The sequence below is a fragment of the Bos javanicus genome, chromosome X (assembly GCF_032452875.1).
Source record: "Bos javanicus breed banteng chromosome X, ARS-OSU_banteng_1.0, whole genome shotgun sequence".
Classification (NCBI taxonomy): domain Eukaryota; kingdom Metazoa; phylum Chordata; class Mammalia; order Artiodactyla; family Bovidae; genus Bos; species Bos javanicus.
In genome coordinates this window covers 144,107,688-144,126,765 of record NC_083897.1, presented here as the reverse complement: position 1 = coordinate 144,126,765, position 19,078 = coordinate 144,107,688, and the positions used below count along the sequence as shown (strand labels likewise).

The following is a 19,078-nucleotide window of genomic DNA, read 5'->3' as shown; positions in this document are numbered from 1 at the left end:
TATATTTAACACAATAATATACAATATATGTTATATAATATAGGAAATAGAATTAATAATATAATACATAAATATAAAGATATCTATTGTTTATTTATTATGATATAAACATAATATGTTTATATACTATACATTTATTTATACATTATAATATATTCGTATAATATATTTGTGGTTGCTAAGTGATGTCCGACTCTGCGACCCCATGGACTGTAGCTCGCCAGGCTCCTCTGTCCCTGGGATTCTCCAGGCAAGGATACTGGAGTGGGTTGCCACGCCCTCCTCCAGGGGACCTTCCCGACCCAGGGACAGAATCTGCGTCTCCTACATTTCAGGCGGATTCTTTACCGTCTGAGCTATCAGGGAAGCCCTGACTCTCCCTAACTGCTATTTTTGTTCTGTGTTTAATTATGGCAGGAGAGAAGGAATCTCCTATTGTAAACCTGACTCTGGATTCAAGGAAAAAAATCTTAAGCTGGAATTCCCGGAGAATCGTGACTCAGCAAACATGTGCGATAGTCACGCCTCTTGACCCCGACACCAGCCAAGAGCCGCAGGTGGGTGCTCATGGATCACGTCCTGTGGGTCTGTCTGCTCCCTGTCAGTCTTGAATTTCCCTGTAAAATGCCTCTTGAGCCTCTCACTCTTTAACATTCTTGGCTGGGAGGAAAACATATTTCCTCCATCTTCTTCGGTTCAGTGATGGGGGCCTGCAGATGAAGTGGACAAAAGCCAGATTACCAGGAGAAAAAGCATCCCAGTGTATTCACTTTCTCTCTTTTTTTTTTTTTTGGTCACACGGCACCTTAACTCTCCTACCAGGAATCGAACGCACAGCCCCCCTACACTGCAAGTGCAGAGTCTTAACCACGGGTCACCAGAAAAGTCCCAACATTTCTAACTTTCACATAAACGAGGCAGAAAAGACATGAAGTGATCGGACTAGGGAGTCTGTGTGGCTTTTTAACAAAAGGTAATAAATTAGAGAAATGTCAGAGGACAAAGAAAATAGGATTTGGGTTTCTGGGGCTGAAAAACTGTGGGGAAATGATTAAGAAATATATAAGGGGACTAATGGAAGATGAAGGTGGTTTTAAGTTCCTTAAGTTAAACTTCCTTTAACTTCCCTAAGTTCCTTGCGGTTGGCTTTCACTGCTGTGTCCAATCCCTGGTGAAGGATCTGAAATCTCACAAGCTGCAATAGTGCAGTGTAAGAAAGAAACAAGTTATGTTATGAGGTCACCCTGAAGCTGCTTCCCCATCTAAGTTGGTAAAGATCAACCTCCTCAATCCCATATGGGTAAGATCGGATGTGTATGCTACCTTCACAAAGGGAGATCTATGCCTGCTTTTGTGCAGATAACGGGTTCTGCATTTATTGATTCGTAACTGCTTTTAGCTCTGAATAATCTTTAGGCCAAAGTGGCATGTTTTGGGGATCCCCAAAGCATGAATTTGAAAAGATGCATGCACCCCAGTCTTCGCAACAGCACTGTTCACGAGAGCGAGGACACAGAAGCAAGCTAGGTGTCGACTGACAGATGAATGGATAAGGAAGATGCGGCAGGGATATGCAGTGGAATATTACTCAGCCATGAAAAAGAACAAAGCTGCCATCTGCAGCTACATGGATGGAACTGGAGGCTATGATGCAGAGTGAAATACGTCAGGCAAAGACAAATATTAGACGATACCATTTGTACGTGAAATCTAAAACAGACCACGGACTGGTGAATATAGCAAAACAGAAGGAGACTCACAGATGCAGAGACCGAACTAGTGGTGGCCAGTTGGGAGAGGGAAGTGGGAAGGGGAAGATAAGAGGAACGAACTCAGAGGAACAAACCGCTATGAGCTAATAAGGATATAGGAGGCAACACAGGGAACTGGACCAGTGTTATATTGTAACTAAAAACGGAGTGTGTGCACGCACGCTAAGTCGCTTCAGCCTTAGTCAAGTCTCTGTGACCCCGTGGACGGTAGCCCCGCCAGGCTCCTCTGTCCATGAGATTCTCCAGGCAAGAAGACTGGAGTGGGGTGCCATTTCCTCCTCCAGGGGATCTTCCCCACCCTGGGAAGCCCCGAAATGTGATTTTATAACCTTTAAAAATTGTGAACTACACTGTTGTACGGCTGAAACGAATCTCACGTTGTCTGTTAACTGTACGGCGATAAAAAAAGACGGGGGTCCTCGTGAGGGTCCCCCACCCGACCCCGAGTCGCTGGAACAGTCGCGGGATTGAGTCCGCCCGCGGGATTGAGTCCGCTCGCAGGGAGCCCATAGCGCAGGCTGTACGTTCATACTCGCTTCTGCCCCCTGCAGGTCAGAAACGACACCTACTTTTGCACGTTTCCCAACGCCGTCCTGCACAGGGGCGCCACGCTGACCGTGAACGCCACCTCTGAGGGCCAGGACTTCTGGCACCAGCTGGCCTTTAGCAACCCAGGTGACGTCTCCGCGGCCGCTGGGCACGTTTCCGACGGTGCCCGGCGTCCGCGTGGCCGGCGGGGCGCCGGTGATGACTCGGCCGGCAGTGAGGATCCGGCTGTCTTGTCTTCCCAGGCAAGGAGGGCTCTGGAGCCCAGGACCTCTCGTGCATCATCTACAACGTCCGACTCATGAACTGCAGCTGGACGCGGGGCCCGGCCGCCCCTGCAGACGTGCGGTATCAGCTGTACTCCTGGACTTCTCTGTAAGCCTGGCTGGGGTCCTGATGCTGAATGCTGGGTGAGCCGTGGGCCCCCATGGTCCAGGGACTCACAGGGTCCCGATGCTGAATGCTGGGTGAGCCGTGGGCTTGTCCCACGGTCCAGGGACTCACAGGGTCCTGATGCTGAATGCTGGGTGAGCTGTGGGCCCCATGGTCCAGGGACTCACAGGGTCCTGATGCTGAATGCTGGGTGAGCCGTGGGCTTGTCCCATGGTCCAGGGACTCACAGGGTCCTGATGCTGAATGCTGGGTGAGACATGGGCCCCCATGGAGCAGGGACTCACAGGGGTCCTGATGCTGAATGCTGGGTAAGCCGAGGGTCCCCCCATGGAGCAGGGACTCACAGCGTCCTGATGCTGAATGCTGGGTGAGCCGTGGGCTTGTCCTAAGGTGCAGGGACTCCCTGGGGTCCTGATGCTGAATGCTGGGTGAGCCATGGGCCCCCATGGTGCAGTGACTCACAGGGGTCCTGATGCTGAATGCTGGGAAAGCCGAGGGTCCCCCCCCCACCACCATGGAGCAGGGACTCACAGGGGTCCTGATGCTGAATGCTGGGTGAGCCGTGGGCTGGGCCATAATCTGAGACCTCAGACTGGAGCTTTGCTATGCTTCACCACTCAGTCGTGTCTGACTCTTTTTGACCCCTCGGTCTGTGGCCCACCCAGGCTCCTCTGTCCTTGGGATTCTCCAGGCAAGAATCCTGGAGTGGGTCGCCATGGCCTCCTCCTGGGGATCGGATGCTAAATGCTGAGCCCGTCCCATAGTCCAGAAATGTTTCTTCTAAGACTGGAGGACATCAGTCTACAATGTCCAAACATCCAGAGAGGAGAACACCCGTCCCCCTTTCTTCTTCATGCTGCCTATTGCTCCATGTTGTGAATCCCGCTGTGGTCCCAGAGTGTCAGGAAATTAGCAATTTTGTATTATTTTTTAACAGTTGAAGTATAGTTGAAGCGAAGTAGAATAGTTTCGAGGTCACAGCATGCACACACACACACAGACACAACATGTGGGTATATATATATATACACATATGTGAGCTTCCCAGGTGGCGCCAGTGGTAAAGAACTCTCCAGCCAATGCAGGAGATGTAAGAGGTGCGGGTTTGATCCCTGGGTTGGGAAGATCCCCCTGGAGGAGGGCATGGCAACCCAGTCCAGTGTTCTTGCCTGGAGAATTCCACGGACAGAGGAGCCTGGCAGGCTGCAGTCCATGGGGTCTCAGAGAGTCGGACATGACTGAACCACTGATCAAGAACAATCCCAGGAGGATACACACTGCTTAGCTGCTCCTTGATGTCTTTTTTGGACGTCACAGGCATGGAAACGTGTCCGAGTGCAGCCACTACGTCCTTGACTCGGCCGGGACGCGCGTGGGCTGCCATTTCGACGAGCTTGGCGAAGGCCACACCACGGACGATTACTTCTTTCTGGTGAACGGAACCAGCAGCGACACGGACATCCAGTTTTTGGACTCTCCTAGCGTGAACGGCCCTAGCCTGGGTAAGACGGTGAATCGCTCCCCTTGTATTCGCCTTCTCCTCTGCCAGCCGTGTGCTTCGTGGCATTTGCATTTGTCCCAGGGCTCTGGAGGCTGTGTGTTCCCTCAGCAGGATCTACATTAGGGGTGAAAGCCCCTGATGCTGGGAGGGATTGAAGGCGGGAGGAGAAGGGGGCGACAGAGGAGGAGATGGTTGGATGGCATCACCGACTCGATGGACATGCGTTTGAGCAAACTCTGGGCGTTGGTGATGGACAGGGAAGCCTGGCGTGCTGCAGTCCATGGGGTCGCCAAGAGTCGGACACGACTGAGCGACTGAACAAGAAGCAGAGACGCAGAGAGGGAGACAGAGGGGCGTAACTCTCCCTTGGGGCGGGATGTGTCTGCTTGCGTCGCATATGAACACATTGCACTGACGGACGCAGCCTTGGAAAGGAATTCCTCTCTGGTGAGGGGACCGAGTGTACTTCTGGGGGACTCTCCAACGTCACAGAGTCTGGTTCCAGACAGACCATCCGCTGGCTTAGCCACTGTGTTTTCCTTAAGGTGGGCCCGTGGGTGACTTCAGGCGCGTGTGTGTTTCGTCACTCAGTCGTGTCCAACTCTCTGTGGTGTGCAAACTTCTTGGAGGTGTGGAAGTGTATCAAAAAAAACCTGAAAACAGAACTAACTTATGACCCAGCAATTCCACTCCTGGTTATATATCTTAAAAAAATAAAACACTGAAAACACAAAACTGAAAATACTGGTTCAGAAAGATCACATGAACCCCAATGCTCATAGCAGCGTGGTTGACGATCACCAAGATAAGGAAGCCATATAAATGCTCATTACCTGGTGAATGGATAAAGAATATATAGTGCATATATTATGAAATGCTGTGCTAACTCGCTTCCGACTGTCAGCGACCCCATGGACTGTAGCCCGCCAGGCTCCTCTGTCCATGGGATTCTCCAGACAAGAACACTGGAGTGGGTTGCCATTCCCTTCTCCAGGGGACTCTTTCCAACCCAGGGTTTAAACCTGTCTCTTAACGTCTCTGCATTGGCAGGCGGGTTCTTTACCACTAGCGCCTCCTGGGGGTCCCACAATGAAATACTGCTCAGCCATAAAAAAAAAAAAAAAAGATGTAAATTCTGCCATTTGCAACAACGTGGATGGGCTTGGAGGGTATCAGGCTAACTGAAACAATTCAGACACGTAAAGACGTGTGGTTTAATCACTGAGTCGTGTCCAGCTTTTTGTGACCCCATGGACTGTAGCCTGCCAGGCTCCTCTCTGTGGGATTCTCCAGGCAACAATACTGGAGTGGGTTGCCATGCCCTTCTCCAGGGGATCTTCCCGACCCAGGGATCGAACCCAAGTCTCCTGCATTGGCAGGTGGGTTTTTTACCACTGATCCCCCTGGGAAACCCGAGTGACTCCAAGACTTGACACGAAGTCTGGCTGCTGGGGTGGTCCATGTAGATGCTGGGTGAGTCTGCTTCCCGCTTGTAGGGTGTCCCGGAAAAGGCGAGGGATGTGCCCAGAGAACATTCTCCTAATGGCAACCCACTCCGCTGTTCTTGCCTGGAGAATCTCCCTGGACCAAGGAGCCTGGCGGGGCTATAGTCCACGGGGTCACAAAGGGTCGGACCCCACTGAAGCGACTTAGCTCGCACGGCAGCATCTCTGCCTGGGGCTCCAGCGAGTCTGCAAGGCAGAGGCAGAGGGCGGGGGTCGGGACCCGGCCAGGAGCGGACAAGCCCAGAATGCGCGCTCAGCCGGCCTGAGGTTTTGCTTCCTCAAGAGCAGGGTTTCTCTGGGTTTTACGCAACAGCACAGGAATGGGCCCAGGTTAGCGGGGGAGGCCCTGCCGCTGCCTCTCACCCACTCGACTCCTGCGGGTTGCAGGTTTGTGACCCTGCTTCCTGTTTGGGTCTCTTCTCAGAAAAGTATAACCCGCCGGCGAACCTCACCGTCCAGGACAACGTATCGCATTTCGTGATTCGCTGGGATGCCCCCGCCATGAGGTACAGCCTGTCCAATAGCGTCTTGCGCTATGCACTGGACATCCAGAAGATGGTGAGGACCTGACCCTTCGTGGAGGAACACGGACTGCCTCGCCTCTGCTCCTCTCGCTTTGGGGTCCACCCCCCACACACACACACACCCCCACACACACACTCTTTGCCTCAAGAGTCTCTTTTCTGCTTTCTCCCTTACTGTCTCTTTGTCCTAAAAGTGCCGCTCGTTCCTCTTAAAATTTTTTGATTTCTTTGATTTTTGGCTGCGCTGAGCCTTCGTCGCTGCACGTGGACCTTTTTCTCTAGTTGCAGACAGCGGAGGCTGCTCTCTAGGGTCGGCAGTTTCAAAGCGCGGGCTTACTTGCTGCACGATACGCGGGATCTTCCTGGACCAGGAATCGAACCCATGTCTCCTGCATCGGCAGGCTGAGCGTTAACCACGGACCCCCACCCTCACCGCAGGGAAGTCCGTGTGCATTCATTTTTGCCAACGTTCACTTACGAACTGTTTGGTTTTTTTTTTTTGTCTGCCGTCGTTGTTCTTGGTGGTCGTACCTAGGAAACCAATTAGTGTCGCCCGAGGTCATAAAGATGGTGCTTGTGTTTGAGTCTCAGGGTTTCGTGGTTCTAGCGGTTCCGTTTAGGGCTTTCATCCACCTCTGCTGTCTGCCTCTCTCCACCCCGTGGAAGGCAAGTTCCCTCAGAGCAGGGGCTGCAACAACAAAAAATAAATCAACGTTCATTCATTCCCGCACGGAGCTCACATACTGAAAGGTAGCATCTTTCCTTCCCAAGTGGATAGAGGAAAGGCAAAAACAGGAGAGAAAACCTTCTCGAGGGGGAAAAAATGTGTTCCTTCTTTTTCGTTTTGGCTACACATTTTTTGCAGTCTTTGTTCCCGATCAGGGATAGAATCCTTGCCCTCAGCCGTGAAAACACATAGAGTCCTAACCGCCAGAACACCGGGGTTGCTGTGGTTCAGTCGATCGTAGGGTCAGGGAGACCCCCTGGAGAACTGCATGCACAGACGAGCCTGGGGGGCTGCAGTCCACGGGGTCACAAAGAGTCAGACACAAAACAGGGACAAAGACAGCACTAACTTTGCAGGGGATACAGGAGATGTGTGTTCGATCCCTGGATGAGGAAGATCCCCTGGAGAAGGAAATGGCAACCCACTCCAGTATTCTTGCCTGGAGAATCCCATGGATTAGGTGACTCAGACGGTAAGGAATCTGCTTGCAATGCAGGAGACCCAGGTTCAGTCTCTGGGTCAGGAAGATCCCCTGGAGAAGGAAACGGCAACCCACTCCAGCATTCCTGCCTGGAGAATCCCATGGACAGAGGAGCCTGGTGGGGCTACAGTCCATGGGGTCACAAAAAGTCAGACACATGTGAGCAACTTAGCACTCCCAGAAGCTTTTTGCTTTCAGCTTGATAAGAGAAACTCCGAGAAGCCTCTTTTAAATCCCTGCATCTGTGGAAACGCGAGTATCTCCAGCTTAAAATAATCGTCACAGCGCTCCTGGGATTCCCAGGGGGTTCTTGTGTTTGCAGACAAAACCAAAAGGCCAGGCACTTAGCATCTCTCCTTTGCTCTCTCTTTACAGGGCAGCTTTTCTAAGAGAGAACCCGTAAGTATGCCTTCCTTTCTCCGCTGCATCCGTGCTTGGGTCATAGATGCTCAGAGTCCCTCCCTCGGCAGGCAGGGCGCTCAACTCAGCCTCGGGTCCCTCTGTGCCCCTGTTTAGGGGTCACCAGGCTCTGGTGACCGATGGAGAATTTGTGGTCTCTCAGACGCCTCTGACTCAGCTCAGGCAGCCTGGTGTCATCCTCCTTGTGGACACAATAACATGGTGGTCCCGAATGGGCCTCCTTGCACCTTCTGAGCCCCACACTAGTGAGCTGAAAGGGTCCCTGTAGAAGTCAGGTCCACCAAGAACCGCACAGCACGACTTTATTCGGAAACGGGGTCTCTGCAGAGGTGATGAAGTGAGGGGTCTGAGATGAGGTCCTCCTGGATGGGGGTGGCCCTAAACCCAGGGACAGGGTCCTTATAAGACACAGAAGAGGAGAGACACGGACACAGAGGAGAAGCCACATGGAGACGGAGGCAGAGATGAGAGGGAGGCGGCCACCAGCCCAGGGACGGATGCCTGGAGCCCGCAGAAGCTGGAAGAGGCGGGAAGACCCTCCCCTGGAGACTCTGAACAGAGCTCATTCCCAGATCCGTGGGGCCACCGGACACCCCCAGGCCACACCCCCCTTTCCTCCCTGACCACCCAGCCTCTCCCGACTCACAGGTCCCAGAAGAGCCCCAGGGGCGACCAAGGGCTGCCATGCTCTGACCCCAGCTGGAGGAAAAGGCCTGTCTATCGTGTGCGTGTGGGAGAGGCGTCCCTGGGCTCAGAGCCTGGCTGTGCCCTGCATGTCCCTGCCCTACCCTGAGTTCTGTGTGTAGAATCCTTTTGCTTTTTATTTCAACAATTTCTTTAAAGGACTTTTATTTTACTTCTTTATCTTGGCTGTGCTACAAGGCACACGGGATCTTAGTTCCCAGGCCAGGGATCGAACCTGCATCCCCAGCAGTGGAAGTGCAGAGTCCTAACGACTGGACCAGCAGGGGAGTCACCCCCCTGTGTACCCCTCAGAATAACCGCAAGCCCGCGTCCCAAGGGCATGGGGCCCCTGCAGGAGGCCCGGACGCGGACGGACAGCTGAGAGTCCTGATTGGTGTTCAGTCGCTCAGTTGTGTCCAGCTCTTTGAGACCCCACGGACTGCAGCACACCAGGCACCGCTGTCCTGTTATCTCCCAGAGCTGGCTCAGATTCGTGTCCATCGAGCCGGTGATGCCATCCAGCCAACTCATCCACTGTCGTCCCCTCTTCCTCCTGCCCCCAATCCCTCCCAGCATCAGGGTCTTTTCCAATGAGTCAACTCTTCACATGAGGTGGCCAAAGTACTGGAGTTTCAGCTTTAGCATCAGTCCTTCCAATGAAACCCAGCACTGATCTCCTTTAGAATGGACTGGTTGGATCTCCTTGCAGTCCGAGGGACTCTCAAGAGTCTTCTCCAACACCACAGTTCAAAATTATCAGTTCTTTGGTGCTCAGCCTTCTTTATGGTCCAACTCTCACATCCATACCTGACTAGTGGGAAAACCATAGCCTCCACTAGACGGGCCTTTTGTTGGCAGCGCGATGTCTCCGCTTTTTAATTCGCTGTCTAGGTTGGTCAGAGCTTTTCTCCCAAGGAGCAAGCATCTTTTAATTTCATGGCTGCAGTCACCGTCTGCAGTGATTTTGGAGCCCAGAAAAATAAAGTCTGCCACAGTTTCCATTTTCTATGCACCTGTTTGCCATGAAGTGATGGGAGCCCCAGATGAGAGACGGCAAAGCCCCTTCGGGCTCCCACAGTGGGCTGGGAGGGATGGATCAGAGGCGGCAGGTCCGCTGTGCTCCCAGCTGTCAGGGGGCACACCCTCCGCCTTCTCCGTGTTTCCCGTCTGGTATCCGTGGCTGTCACAAGGTCCTTTTTTCTTTCAAAGGTTTTTCTAAGCAGACAATATAAAAACAAGTACAGACTGCCCCGCGCTGACGTGACAGGAGCGCACACCGTCCGCATGAGGGTGCAACATGTGCTGTTTCAAATCTGGAGTGAGTGGAGCTCCACGCACCATTTCGGTGAGTCTCCCAGAAACACCCGTAGATGCTGACATGTGCCTGGTGGGGGATAGGAATGACCTTTCCTTTGAATCTTGCTGTCCAATCCTCCTTTTTTTTTTTTTTTTACAGTTTCTCTTTTATTTCAAACCAGCTCACCTTCATTTCTGTTGTTCAGTTGCTCGTACACACCTCTTTCTCTCACCCTTGACATTTCACAATTACGCATTCATTCCTTTGGCTATGCAGTGCAGAACCGAAAGTTAATATTCACGGACAAGGAAGGCATTGTGCAGTATTAATTGTGCCTTTGTAGAAAAGTAATTGCTGTATCATCTTTTGAGAGTGGCAAGGAGGGAGGTGGGGAGATTTGTTATTTAGTTGCTCAGTTGTGCCTGACTCTTTGCGACCCCATGCACTGCGGCACGCCAGGCTTCCCTGTCCTTCACTATCTCCCAGAGCTTACTCAAACTCATGTCCATCGAGTCGGTGATGCCATCCAACCGTCTCATCCTCTGTCGCCCCCTTCTCCTCCCGCCTTCAATCTTTCCCAGCATCAGGGTCTTTTCCAATGAGTCAGTTCTTCGCATCAGCTGGCCAAAGGATTGGAGCTTCAGCTTCAGCATCTGTCCTTCCAGTGAACATTCAGAGTTGAGTTCCTCTAGGATGGACTGGTTGGGGACAGTGACATACAGTGGGCTGTGGTGGGTGCGGGATCCCAGAAGAATAGATTCTTTGGTGCCATCCTTCTCAAATCCCTGGGATCCCTCTGTATGGAAATTCCCCCCTCCTCCTCTCCAGCCCTGCTTCTGCCCTGTCATCCAATACCAGGGATGGGCAGGCAGGAGTCACTCCTGACCCTCTGCTTGTCTGCCCACCAGGTGTCCCAGAGGAGAATTTCCTGGTGGTCTTGATCGGGCTGGTGGTGGGGGCCACGGTTTTGTTTGGCATGGCCCTGATGTTCCTCTGTAAAAGGTAAGACACACACACACACCCCAGATAAACTCGGAAACGGCAGGTCAGAACCCACACACAAAAGGGCCCACGCTTGTCACTGCCTCCCCACAGAGTGGCCAGAATCCCAGACTTGGAATGCAGTGTGGAGGTTGCTCAGGGTGGAGGGGTTGGGAACACGGAGTGGCTGTTATTAAGGGGCCCGGGTTTCGACATTGGTCTGTCGTGGGACCTAGTCACGGCACAATTTAATTTTCCTGTGTTCCTAGGGGTTGCGTGGTTAGTGCCAAATGCACTCTTGATTTAGTGCCTGAAGGAGTGAACTTTAAAAAGAGGCTTCCGAGAGAGGTGAGGCCAGGGGTCTCTGCAGATAACACAAGCCTGAGCGGAAGATGGGTCCCGAGCACGTGGCTGGGCAAAGCGAGCGCCCCAGTTAGGGGGCAGTCCAGAAATGCCTCCCAGGGGACCCTGCAGGCGCAACCGAGGGGTGGTGGAGGCCGGCTACGGCCACAGCCGCCACACGGGGGCGGCAGCGAGCTGCTTGCCTATTTCCAAGCCAAAGGCGGGAGGAGAAGGGGGCGACAGAGGATGAGAGGGCTGGATGGCATCACCGACTCCATGAACTTGAGTTTGAGCAAACTCCGGGAGATGCTGATGGACAGGGAGGTCTGGCGTGCTGCAGTCCATGGGGTCATGAAGAGTCGGACACGACTGAGCGACTGGACTGAACTGAGAAACACAGGGAAGGACTGTGTTCCCAGGGGAGACCCGGGCTGTGTGGCATAAACTGCAGCTGCAGACGCAGGCTCTGCCCCCTTTCCTGGCTGCCTCCTCACACCTGCGCAGGTGTATTGAAAGCCAGGGACCCCCTCCCGCCCCCCCCCCCCCCGCCCCCGCAGTGTCCGGAGAAAGGCTGCCCGTAGGAGACCCAAGGCAGGGGGCTGCCGCGGGCGTGCGGAGGGCAGTTGAGGGCGTTGTCGTACCCACGCTGGATGTGTCTGGAACGTTTCATTCACGAGGACCAGAATCAGTGATGGGGTGTCTAGGGGCTCTCATATAGAAGGCATTCTGTGAGGGCACACGGGGGCTTCCCCGGTGGCCCTAGTGGTAAAGAACCCACCTGCCACGGTAGGAGATGTAAGAGATGCAGGGCCGATCCCTGGGTGGGGAAGATCCCCTGGAGGAGGGCGTGGCAACCCACTCCAGTATTCTTGCCTGTAGAGCCCCATGGACAGAGCGGCCTGGCGGGCTGCAGTCCACGGGGTTGCAAAGAGTCGGATATGACTGAGCGACTTAGAGTACGCACACGCGCACACACGCACACGAGGACGGGGGGCGGCCTGGCGGTGTTTGTATGGCATCCAGGAGGCTTTGGGGCCTGGAGAGGGGACACTTGAGGGTGCTCAGAGGGGCTCCGGTCCCTGGAAGGTCTTGAGGTCACATGCTCGCCGAGTTTGCGCGGACAGGCTGGTGGAGTGGCTGGAGCCGGTCCCGAGGCCACCTGCCTCTGGGTTTCTGCTCTGGTTGCAGCGTGGGGCCTGGGGTCCAGGGCTCCTCGCTCGCGGGGGACAGGGTCTCCCGTCTCAGCTGTCTGTCCTCGCGGGCCCGCCCCGCAGTCGGGGCTGAGGCGGGCAGCTCCGTCAGGCGCTGAGCGGTCCCCAGGACGCCCGGCCTCCCTGCCCAGACCCCTGGGGGCGCCCTAGCACCGACCCGCCAGCTCCGCACGGTGGCCAGGGCCAGCCACGTGGGCACCTGGTCCTCACCGCGCCCCGGGCGAGGAGAGAGAGCTCTTCGGGCAGCGCTGTCCGCCCCGGCCCGCGTTCACCCCTGAGGCCGGCCGCGCCACACGAAGAGCCGGCCTCGCCACGGGGCTGTGGGCACTCGGACAGGACAGGGCCCCTCGCAGCTCTGAGGCTGGGCCGCAAGCGTCTCTCGTCTCTTCCCGCCAGGTTCTCCCTGAAGAAGAAGCTCTTTCCGCCCATCCCGCGGGTGAAGCAGGAACTCGCCGGTGCGTTCCTGGCCAGCCCGGAGGTGAGCGAGGCCGCCTCCCGGGCGCCGCCTGGGCTGGGAGACTGGCGCTCGGAGACGCGGGGGGCGGGCGCCAGTGTGCTCGGTGTGGAAGGCTGGCTTGGGGCCGTCAGTGCCCGAGGAGGGCAGGGCAGGGGAGGGGAGGGGCGTGGAGGGAGGGAGCGGCCTAGGGGAGAGGCGGGGCCTAGGGCAGGGGAGGGGAGGGCAGGGGAGAGGGAGGAGGGGAATAGGAGGGGCGTGGAGGGGCCTAGGGTGGGGAGGGCCTGGAGGGGAGTGTGGAGGGGAGGGACCTAGGGGAGGGGAGAGGCCTAAGGTGGGGGAGGGGCATGGAGGGCCGTTGGGAGGGGCAGGGCCTAGGGCAGGAGAGGGGCGTGGAGGGCAGTGGGGAGGGGAGGGGAATCCTAGGGCAGGGGAGGGGTATGGAGGGGAGGAGCCTAGGGTAGGGAAGGAATGTGGAGGGGAGGGGCCTTGGGCAAGGGAGGGGAATGGAGGGGAAGGGAAGGGAATGGAGGGGAGGGGAGGGGAGGGTCTTAGGGCAGGGGAGGGACCTAGGGAAGGGGAGGGGCCTAGGGCGGGGAGGGGCCTAGGGCGGGGAGGGCGTGGAAGGGAGTGTGGAGGGGAGGGACCTAGGGGAGGGGAGAGGCCTAGGGGAAGGGAGGGGCCTAGGGCAGGGAAGGGGTGTGCAGGGCAGGGCCGAGGGCTCATGCGGTGGCGGCGACACGGGTGTCCAGCTGCCTGCACCCACAGCTGCTTCTGCAGCGAAGTAGAGAAAGCGACACAAGGCGACTTATCTCCACGTGGGAAACTGCAGAGCTTGGGTTTTGTGCCTTTCTGGGGTCGCCATGGAAACCGCGGTAGGCTCACCTTGGGATTTTCGAGGAGTGGCATCTGTAAAGACCGCATTTCCGATCCAGGCGCCCCGTGTGCGCTCCTGGGTGGATGCTGAATTTTGGCAGGAGGGCGTCCGTGTGACTCACGAGCTCCCGCCCACCCCCCACCCCGCGGTGGCTGGAGGCAGGGACCCTCCCGGGAGCAGCTCTGCGCCCCACTACATCTCCCCATCCGCCACACGTGTCTCCGTCCCCGTGAGAAAGCAGAGATGCCCCTAAAGCACAACCTGCGTTCTGAACCCTAAACCATTTCCCCAGGAAGCCCCCTCCCCTGCTTCCAGTGCCCCTGGGTTTCTTCGGTGGAGCCCGTTGACTCCAAGGCAAAAGTTTTGCGTTTCTTTATCTGTGCGTGACCAAAGCGACCGTGGTGCTTAGCGCTGTTGAGATAACAGATAAAACCACAGATTGTCAACGACCTGAACCTTCCAGAGGTCCTGTGCTGACCTCACCCCTCTGCCCTGCACCTGCGTGCGTGCGTGCTAAGTCGCTTCAGTCGTGTCCAGCTCTGTGCAACCCTGTGAAACGCAGCCGGCCAGGCTCTTCTGTCCATGGGACTCTCCAGGCAAGGATACTGGAGTGGGTTACCATGCCCTCCTCCAGGGGATCTTCCCCACCCAGGGATCGAACCCAGGTCTCCTGCATTGAAAGGTGGGTTCTTTACCACTAGCGCCGCCTGGAAAGTCTCCTGCCCTGCACAGGCGAATCCCAGGTCCTTCAAATGTGTGGTCTTGTGTGTGGGACTCAGTGGCTTGACATCAACGGTCCTTATTTCCTGGAGGGTGGAGTTGTGAACTTACCACCCCCAGCCCTGACTCTCAGCCTTAGGCCAGCCAGGATCACCCCCTACCTAAACTGGGGAGTGAGGCTCCCCACATTTTCAGTCAGCCACCCACCTGGCTCCCTAGGCCACTGATCCCTCTGGTCACCTCCGTCCTTGGGGTCTAGACACACCAACTTGGTGGGGCTGTGGCGTCCACCAGAGGTCACACCAAGACAGGGGAGGGTCTGTTCAAAATCGGGAACTGTCTCTCTGTGATTTTCCCGGGAGATGGCAAAGACCCATCCCTCCACCTGGATTGCAGGCATCTCAGAGATGACTGTACCCATGATGTGTTTATTCTTTATTTAAAAAATAAAAACACAGCATTATCAAGATTTCACTCACATGTCGCAGAATCCACCCTTTAAAGTAACAGTTTGGGGCATTTAGCAAGTTCCCAACACTGCAGCCATCAGCTCTGTCTAGATCCAGAACATGCTCATCGCCCCCAAGGACACCCTAGCTACATCACCAGTCACTTCTCCCCTGCCTGCCGCAGTCCCTGGCAACCACAAACCCACTTGCTGTCTCTGTGGACTTGCCTGTTCTGGAAGTTTCCTATCAGTGGAGTCACACACTGCGTCCTTCTGTGTCTGCCTCTCTCACTGAGCAGCGTGTGTCAGGGTCCATCCCTGTTGTAGCCTGTGTCAGATCTTCTCTCCTTTTCATGGTTCTGTAATATTCCACTGTGTGGATGGACCCCATGCTGTTTATCCACTCATCTATCCATCCATCCATCATCCATCCATCATCCATCCATCCATCCATCTATCCATCCATCCATCATCCATCCATTATCCATCATCATCTGTCCATCCATCCATCATCTGTCTATCCATCATCTGTCCATCCATCATCCATCATCATCCATCCATCCATCCATCCATCTATCCATCCATCATCCATCCATCATCCATCCATCCATCCATCTATCCATCCATCCATCATCCATCCATCCATTCACCCATCCATCCATCATCCATCCATCCATCATCCATCCATCCATCATCCATCCATCTATCCATCCATCCATCCACCCACCATCCATCATCCATCCGTGGATACATGAGCCCTTTCCACCTTCTGGCCGTCATGAGTACCACTGATTAGGAGGACCAGGGACTCCAGAGCGTGGCCTCACCTGTGTGCTGTGTCCTTTCTTCTAGGAGACAGCCTCGTGTGGAGGCCATCCGCCAGCAGCCTCCCAGGACCCCGAGGACATCTTCACCGTGGAGGAAACCCTGTCGCTGGCGAGTGCACCAGCAAAGATGGGAGGTCCAGCCCCAGCCCCCAACCCTTACGAAAACATCCCTTCTGGGGGTCCTCTGCTCAACCACTAAGAGGACTCTGATTCGACTTGCCCGCCTCCTGCCACCCGATCCCACTGCCTCAGCCTCTGCTACACCACCCCCCGCTTCCCCGCCCACTGGCCACCGCTGCACACACCTTTCCCAGTTGCAGGAGGGACCAGCCGCCAGCCCGTCACCCAGATGTGCCCTGTAGGTGGGTGAGGATATTGGCAGAGTCCGGCTCACACTCTGGTCCAGGCTGTCCCTGTGAAGATGGGCACCAAACTTGCCCGTAACAGCACAGACTTGGAGACGAAGAAATAACGGGGTGTCCGGTCTCCATGGGTTCAGGAAGATCCCCTGGAGGAGGGCACGGCAACCCACTCCAGGATTCTTGCCTGGAGAATCCCATGGATGGATGGACTATAAAGAAAGCTGAGCACCGAAGAATTGATGCTTTTGAACCATGGTGCTGGAGAAGACTCTTGAGAGTCCCTTGGACTGCAAGGAGATCCAACCAGTCCATCGTAAAGATCAGTCCCGGGTGTTCATTGGAAGGACCGATGTTGAAGGTGAAACTCTAATACTTTGGTTACCTAATGCGAAGAGTTGACTCATTGGAAAAGACCCTGATGCTGGGAAAGATTGAGGGCAGGAGGAAAAGGGGACGACAGAGGATGAGACGGCTGGATGGCATCACTGACTCGATGGACATGAGTTTGAGTAAATTCCGGGGGTTGGGGATGGACAGGGAAGCCTGGTGTGCTGCGCTCCATGGGGTCACAAAGAGTCAGACACGACTGAGCGACTGAACCAACTGAACTGAAGGGTGCCAGCGAAGCAGATAACCTCGGAAAGGATGGAGGCTTTAGGAGAAAGTGAGCAAGTTTCTCCCAGTGAATCACCGGCCTCTGTCCGTTTTGGGGGCGCAGGGAGCACACGCAGAATGAGCACGGAAGACGCCCGGTGGAGCGCGAGTCTCTTCCGTGGCCTCTCTGGACAACCACACGTGAAGCATCTCGCTGGGTTCCAGCCACGTCCAGGAGGGACCCGTCTCCCGGGCACAGCTCTCTCACGCTCGGGCTGCCGGCTAGCGATGCTAGAAGCAGAGACACCCAGCTCCGACGGCGGGAGCTCCTGGCTCCGGTTTCCCGGGAACACCATGCGCCGGTCCCAAGTCCACGCTACAGAGAAACAGGCGTTTCTCAAGAGACGGCGGCCGCTGGTAAGATTTCATTGCGAAACTTCCGCGTTTGGCGCGCTGCGCAGGAAGAGCGTCTTGGGAAATGCTTGCGGTGTTTCGAGAAAATAGAGAAAGATGAGGTCGTGGAATCAGAGAAGGTGCCCGCTATCGCTGTGGCCACAGAGCCTGCGGCCCCGAGATACGCCGTGCGGTCACTCCAGCGCGTCTCTGGGGTGCGGTGCTGCCTGTGATCAGCGGGCGGGAGTGACCGGAGGTGCCCCAGCTCCGGCCCGGACTCGGAAAGACCGGTTTCTCTTCCGGCATCAGCTCCGCTGAAGATGGGCTTGCACCCTGGAACACGCTGATTGACAGGGATGAGTTTATGAGTAAGTTAAACGTCAGAACCCAGGGACTTTCTTGGCTGTCCGATGGTGAAGACTTAGCTTTCCATTGTGGGGGGGTGGTGTGGGTTTGATTTCTGGTGGGGAACCTAAGATCCCGCATGCTTCGACACCAATAAACCAGAACATAAAACAGAACAATATTGTAACAAACTGAATACAGGCTTTAAAAATTGTTATTGTTGAGTCTCTCAGTTGTGTCCAATTCTTTGCGACCCTATGGACTGCAGCATGCCAGACTTCCCTGTTCCTCAGTCTCTCCTGGAGCTTGCTCAAACTCACATTTATTGTCAGTGATGCCATCCAACCATCTCATCCTCTGTCGTCCCCTTCTCCTCCTGCCTTCAATCTTTCCCAGCATCAGGGTCTTTTCCAAAGAGTCAGTTCTTTGCATCAGGTGGCCAAAGGATTGGAGCTTCAGCTTCAACATCAGTCCTTCCAGTGCAGCAGCAATAGGGTTTGCTGTAATGGGATTCATTGGCTTGGCTTTTTTTTCTGTGAAACTGATCCATATCCCTATGAATACCATCATTGTTGGTGGCCGAGTACCTTTTTAGAAAAGTTATCTTAAAAAAAAGAAAAGAAAAGAAGAGGTATCTTTGATCTTGCAGACTGGTGAACAAGTGAGGATTTGAGAAGCTCGGGGAGCAAAAACTGGTTGATGTGTTTTCTGTTTGTCTTTATTTTATTTTATTTTATTTGGTCTTCCAAGATGTTTTCTATTTGTAAATGAAAATAATTTCACAGTAGGGTTGGGGGAAAAATGCAGCAAAAATCTACCTCCTCAGACAGGGAGCTGGGGAATCATAAGTGCCTCGTGCCCAGAAGCCAGGCTTGGAGCCACTCTGGGGGTGGGGATGGGGGGGATAGATATGCAAGTTCCCGGAGGTCACAGAGGGCAAACCTGGGGGACCTTAGAGCAAGGAGCGCCCCCCGCCACCCCCCCACCAACACACACGAGGAAGATGGCTTGGCCACTGTGGCGGGAAGTGTTATTTGCTGGATAATCAGGGAAGCCCCTTGTCTCAGGGGAACCCCACGGGCGACGGTTGGGGAGATACAAAATGAGAGTATCTCCTGCCATCTCAGTCAACAAGAAACGTCTCAGCCAGCAGCGAGTTCTGGGCTCCAGATGTGAAGGCGGGCTCCTGAAACTTTGGTCCGCCGCTCCCAGTGGTGATGGCCCTGGGGGCTGTGGGGCAGGGAATGCAAGAATCAGACATCTGTCACTCCTGAAGGCAAACAAGGGAACAGCCTTGGCCCCAGAGAGCTGAGATGCATGTGAAAGGAATGACCTCCGTGAGCCCAGAGGCCCGCACCTTCCCGAACGCAGAACCATCAGTTCGTCAAAGACATATCATCTTGCATGTCTTTACTGCCTGCCCCCCAAACTTGGGTATCGCTTGGCTCCCCTCCCGCCTCCTCGAAGCAGTTTTCTCAGAGCTAAGTTTTCTAAGAGCGAAGTCTCAGAGCTAAGACTAAGATGCTGTCTCCCGGAGCTCCGAGTCCTAAACATGCCCGAATAGAAAGTACTGGCTACTTGCAGGTCGCGGCTGTATTATTATTTTTTTTTCAGTTGACAGAGAGCAGGCTGGCCTGACTCCCAAGGGCAAGGCCAGGGAGTGTCCTCTGGTCT

The 19,078-nt window shown here is 55.0% G+C and overlaps 1 protein-coding gene across 7 annotated transcripts; it reads left to right on the top strand.

Annotated features, from left to right (window-relative positions):
- The first annotated feature begins 122 nt into the window (after positions 1-122).
- LOC133242193 (granulocyte-macrophage colony-stimulating factor receptor subunit alpha-like) lies at positions 123-17,621 on the top strand. 7 transcript variants are annotated; one of them, XR_009734810.1, is made up of 12 exons: positions 123-557; positions 2,324-2,447; positions 2,564-2,693; positions 4,029-4,213; positions 6,142-6,275; positions 7,825-7,848; positions 9,763-9,898; positions 10,432-10,527; positions 10,759-10,852; positions 12,781-12,862; positions 13,607-14,397; positions 15,736-15,824. XR_009734810.1 is itself a non-coding variant. In XM_061408310.1 (12 exons), exons 4-12 carry the CDS (start codon positions 2,620-2,622, stop codon positions 15,907-15,909), a joined length of 999 nt encoding a protein of 332 aa, XP_061264294.1. In that variant the 5' UTR covers positions 469-557; positions 823-973; positions 2,324-2,447; positions 2,564-2,619; the 3' UTR covers positions 15,910-17,621. The 7 variants fall into 7 exon arrangements, 6 of the variants coding, with proteins under 6 accessions (XP_061264291.1, XP_061264293.1, XP_061264290.1 ...); XM_061408310.1 differs by lacking the exon at positions 13,607-14,397 and adding an exon at positions 823-973 and having other exon boundaries at positions 469-557; positions 15,736-17,621; XM_061408307.1 differs by lacking the exon at positions 15,736-15,824 and having other exon boundaries at positions 13,607-15,540.
- The last annotated feature ends 1,457 nt before the right edge of the window (positions 17,622-19,078 follow it).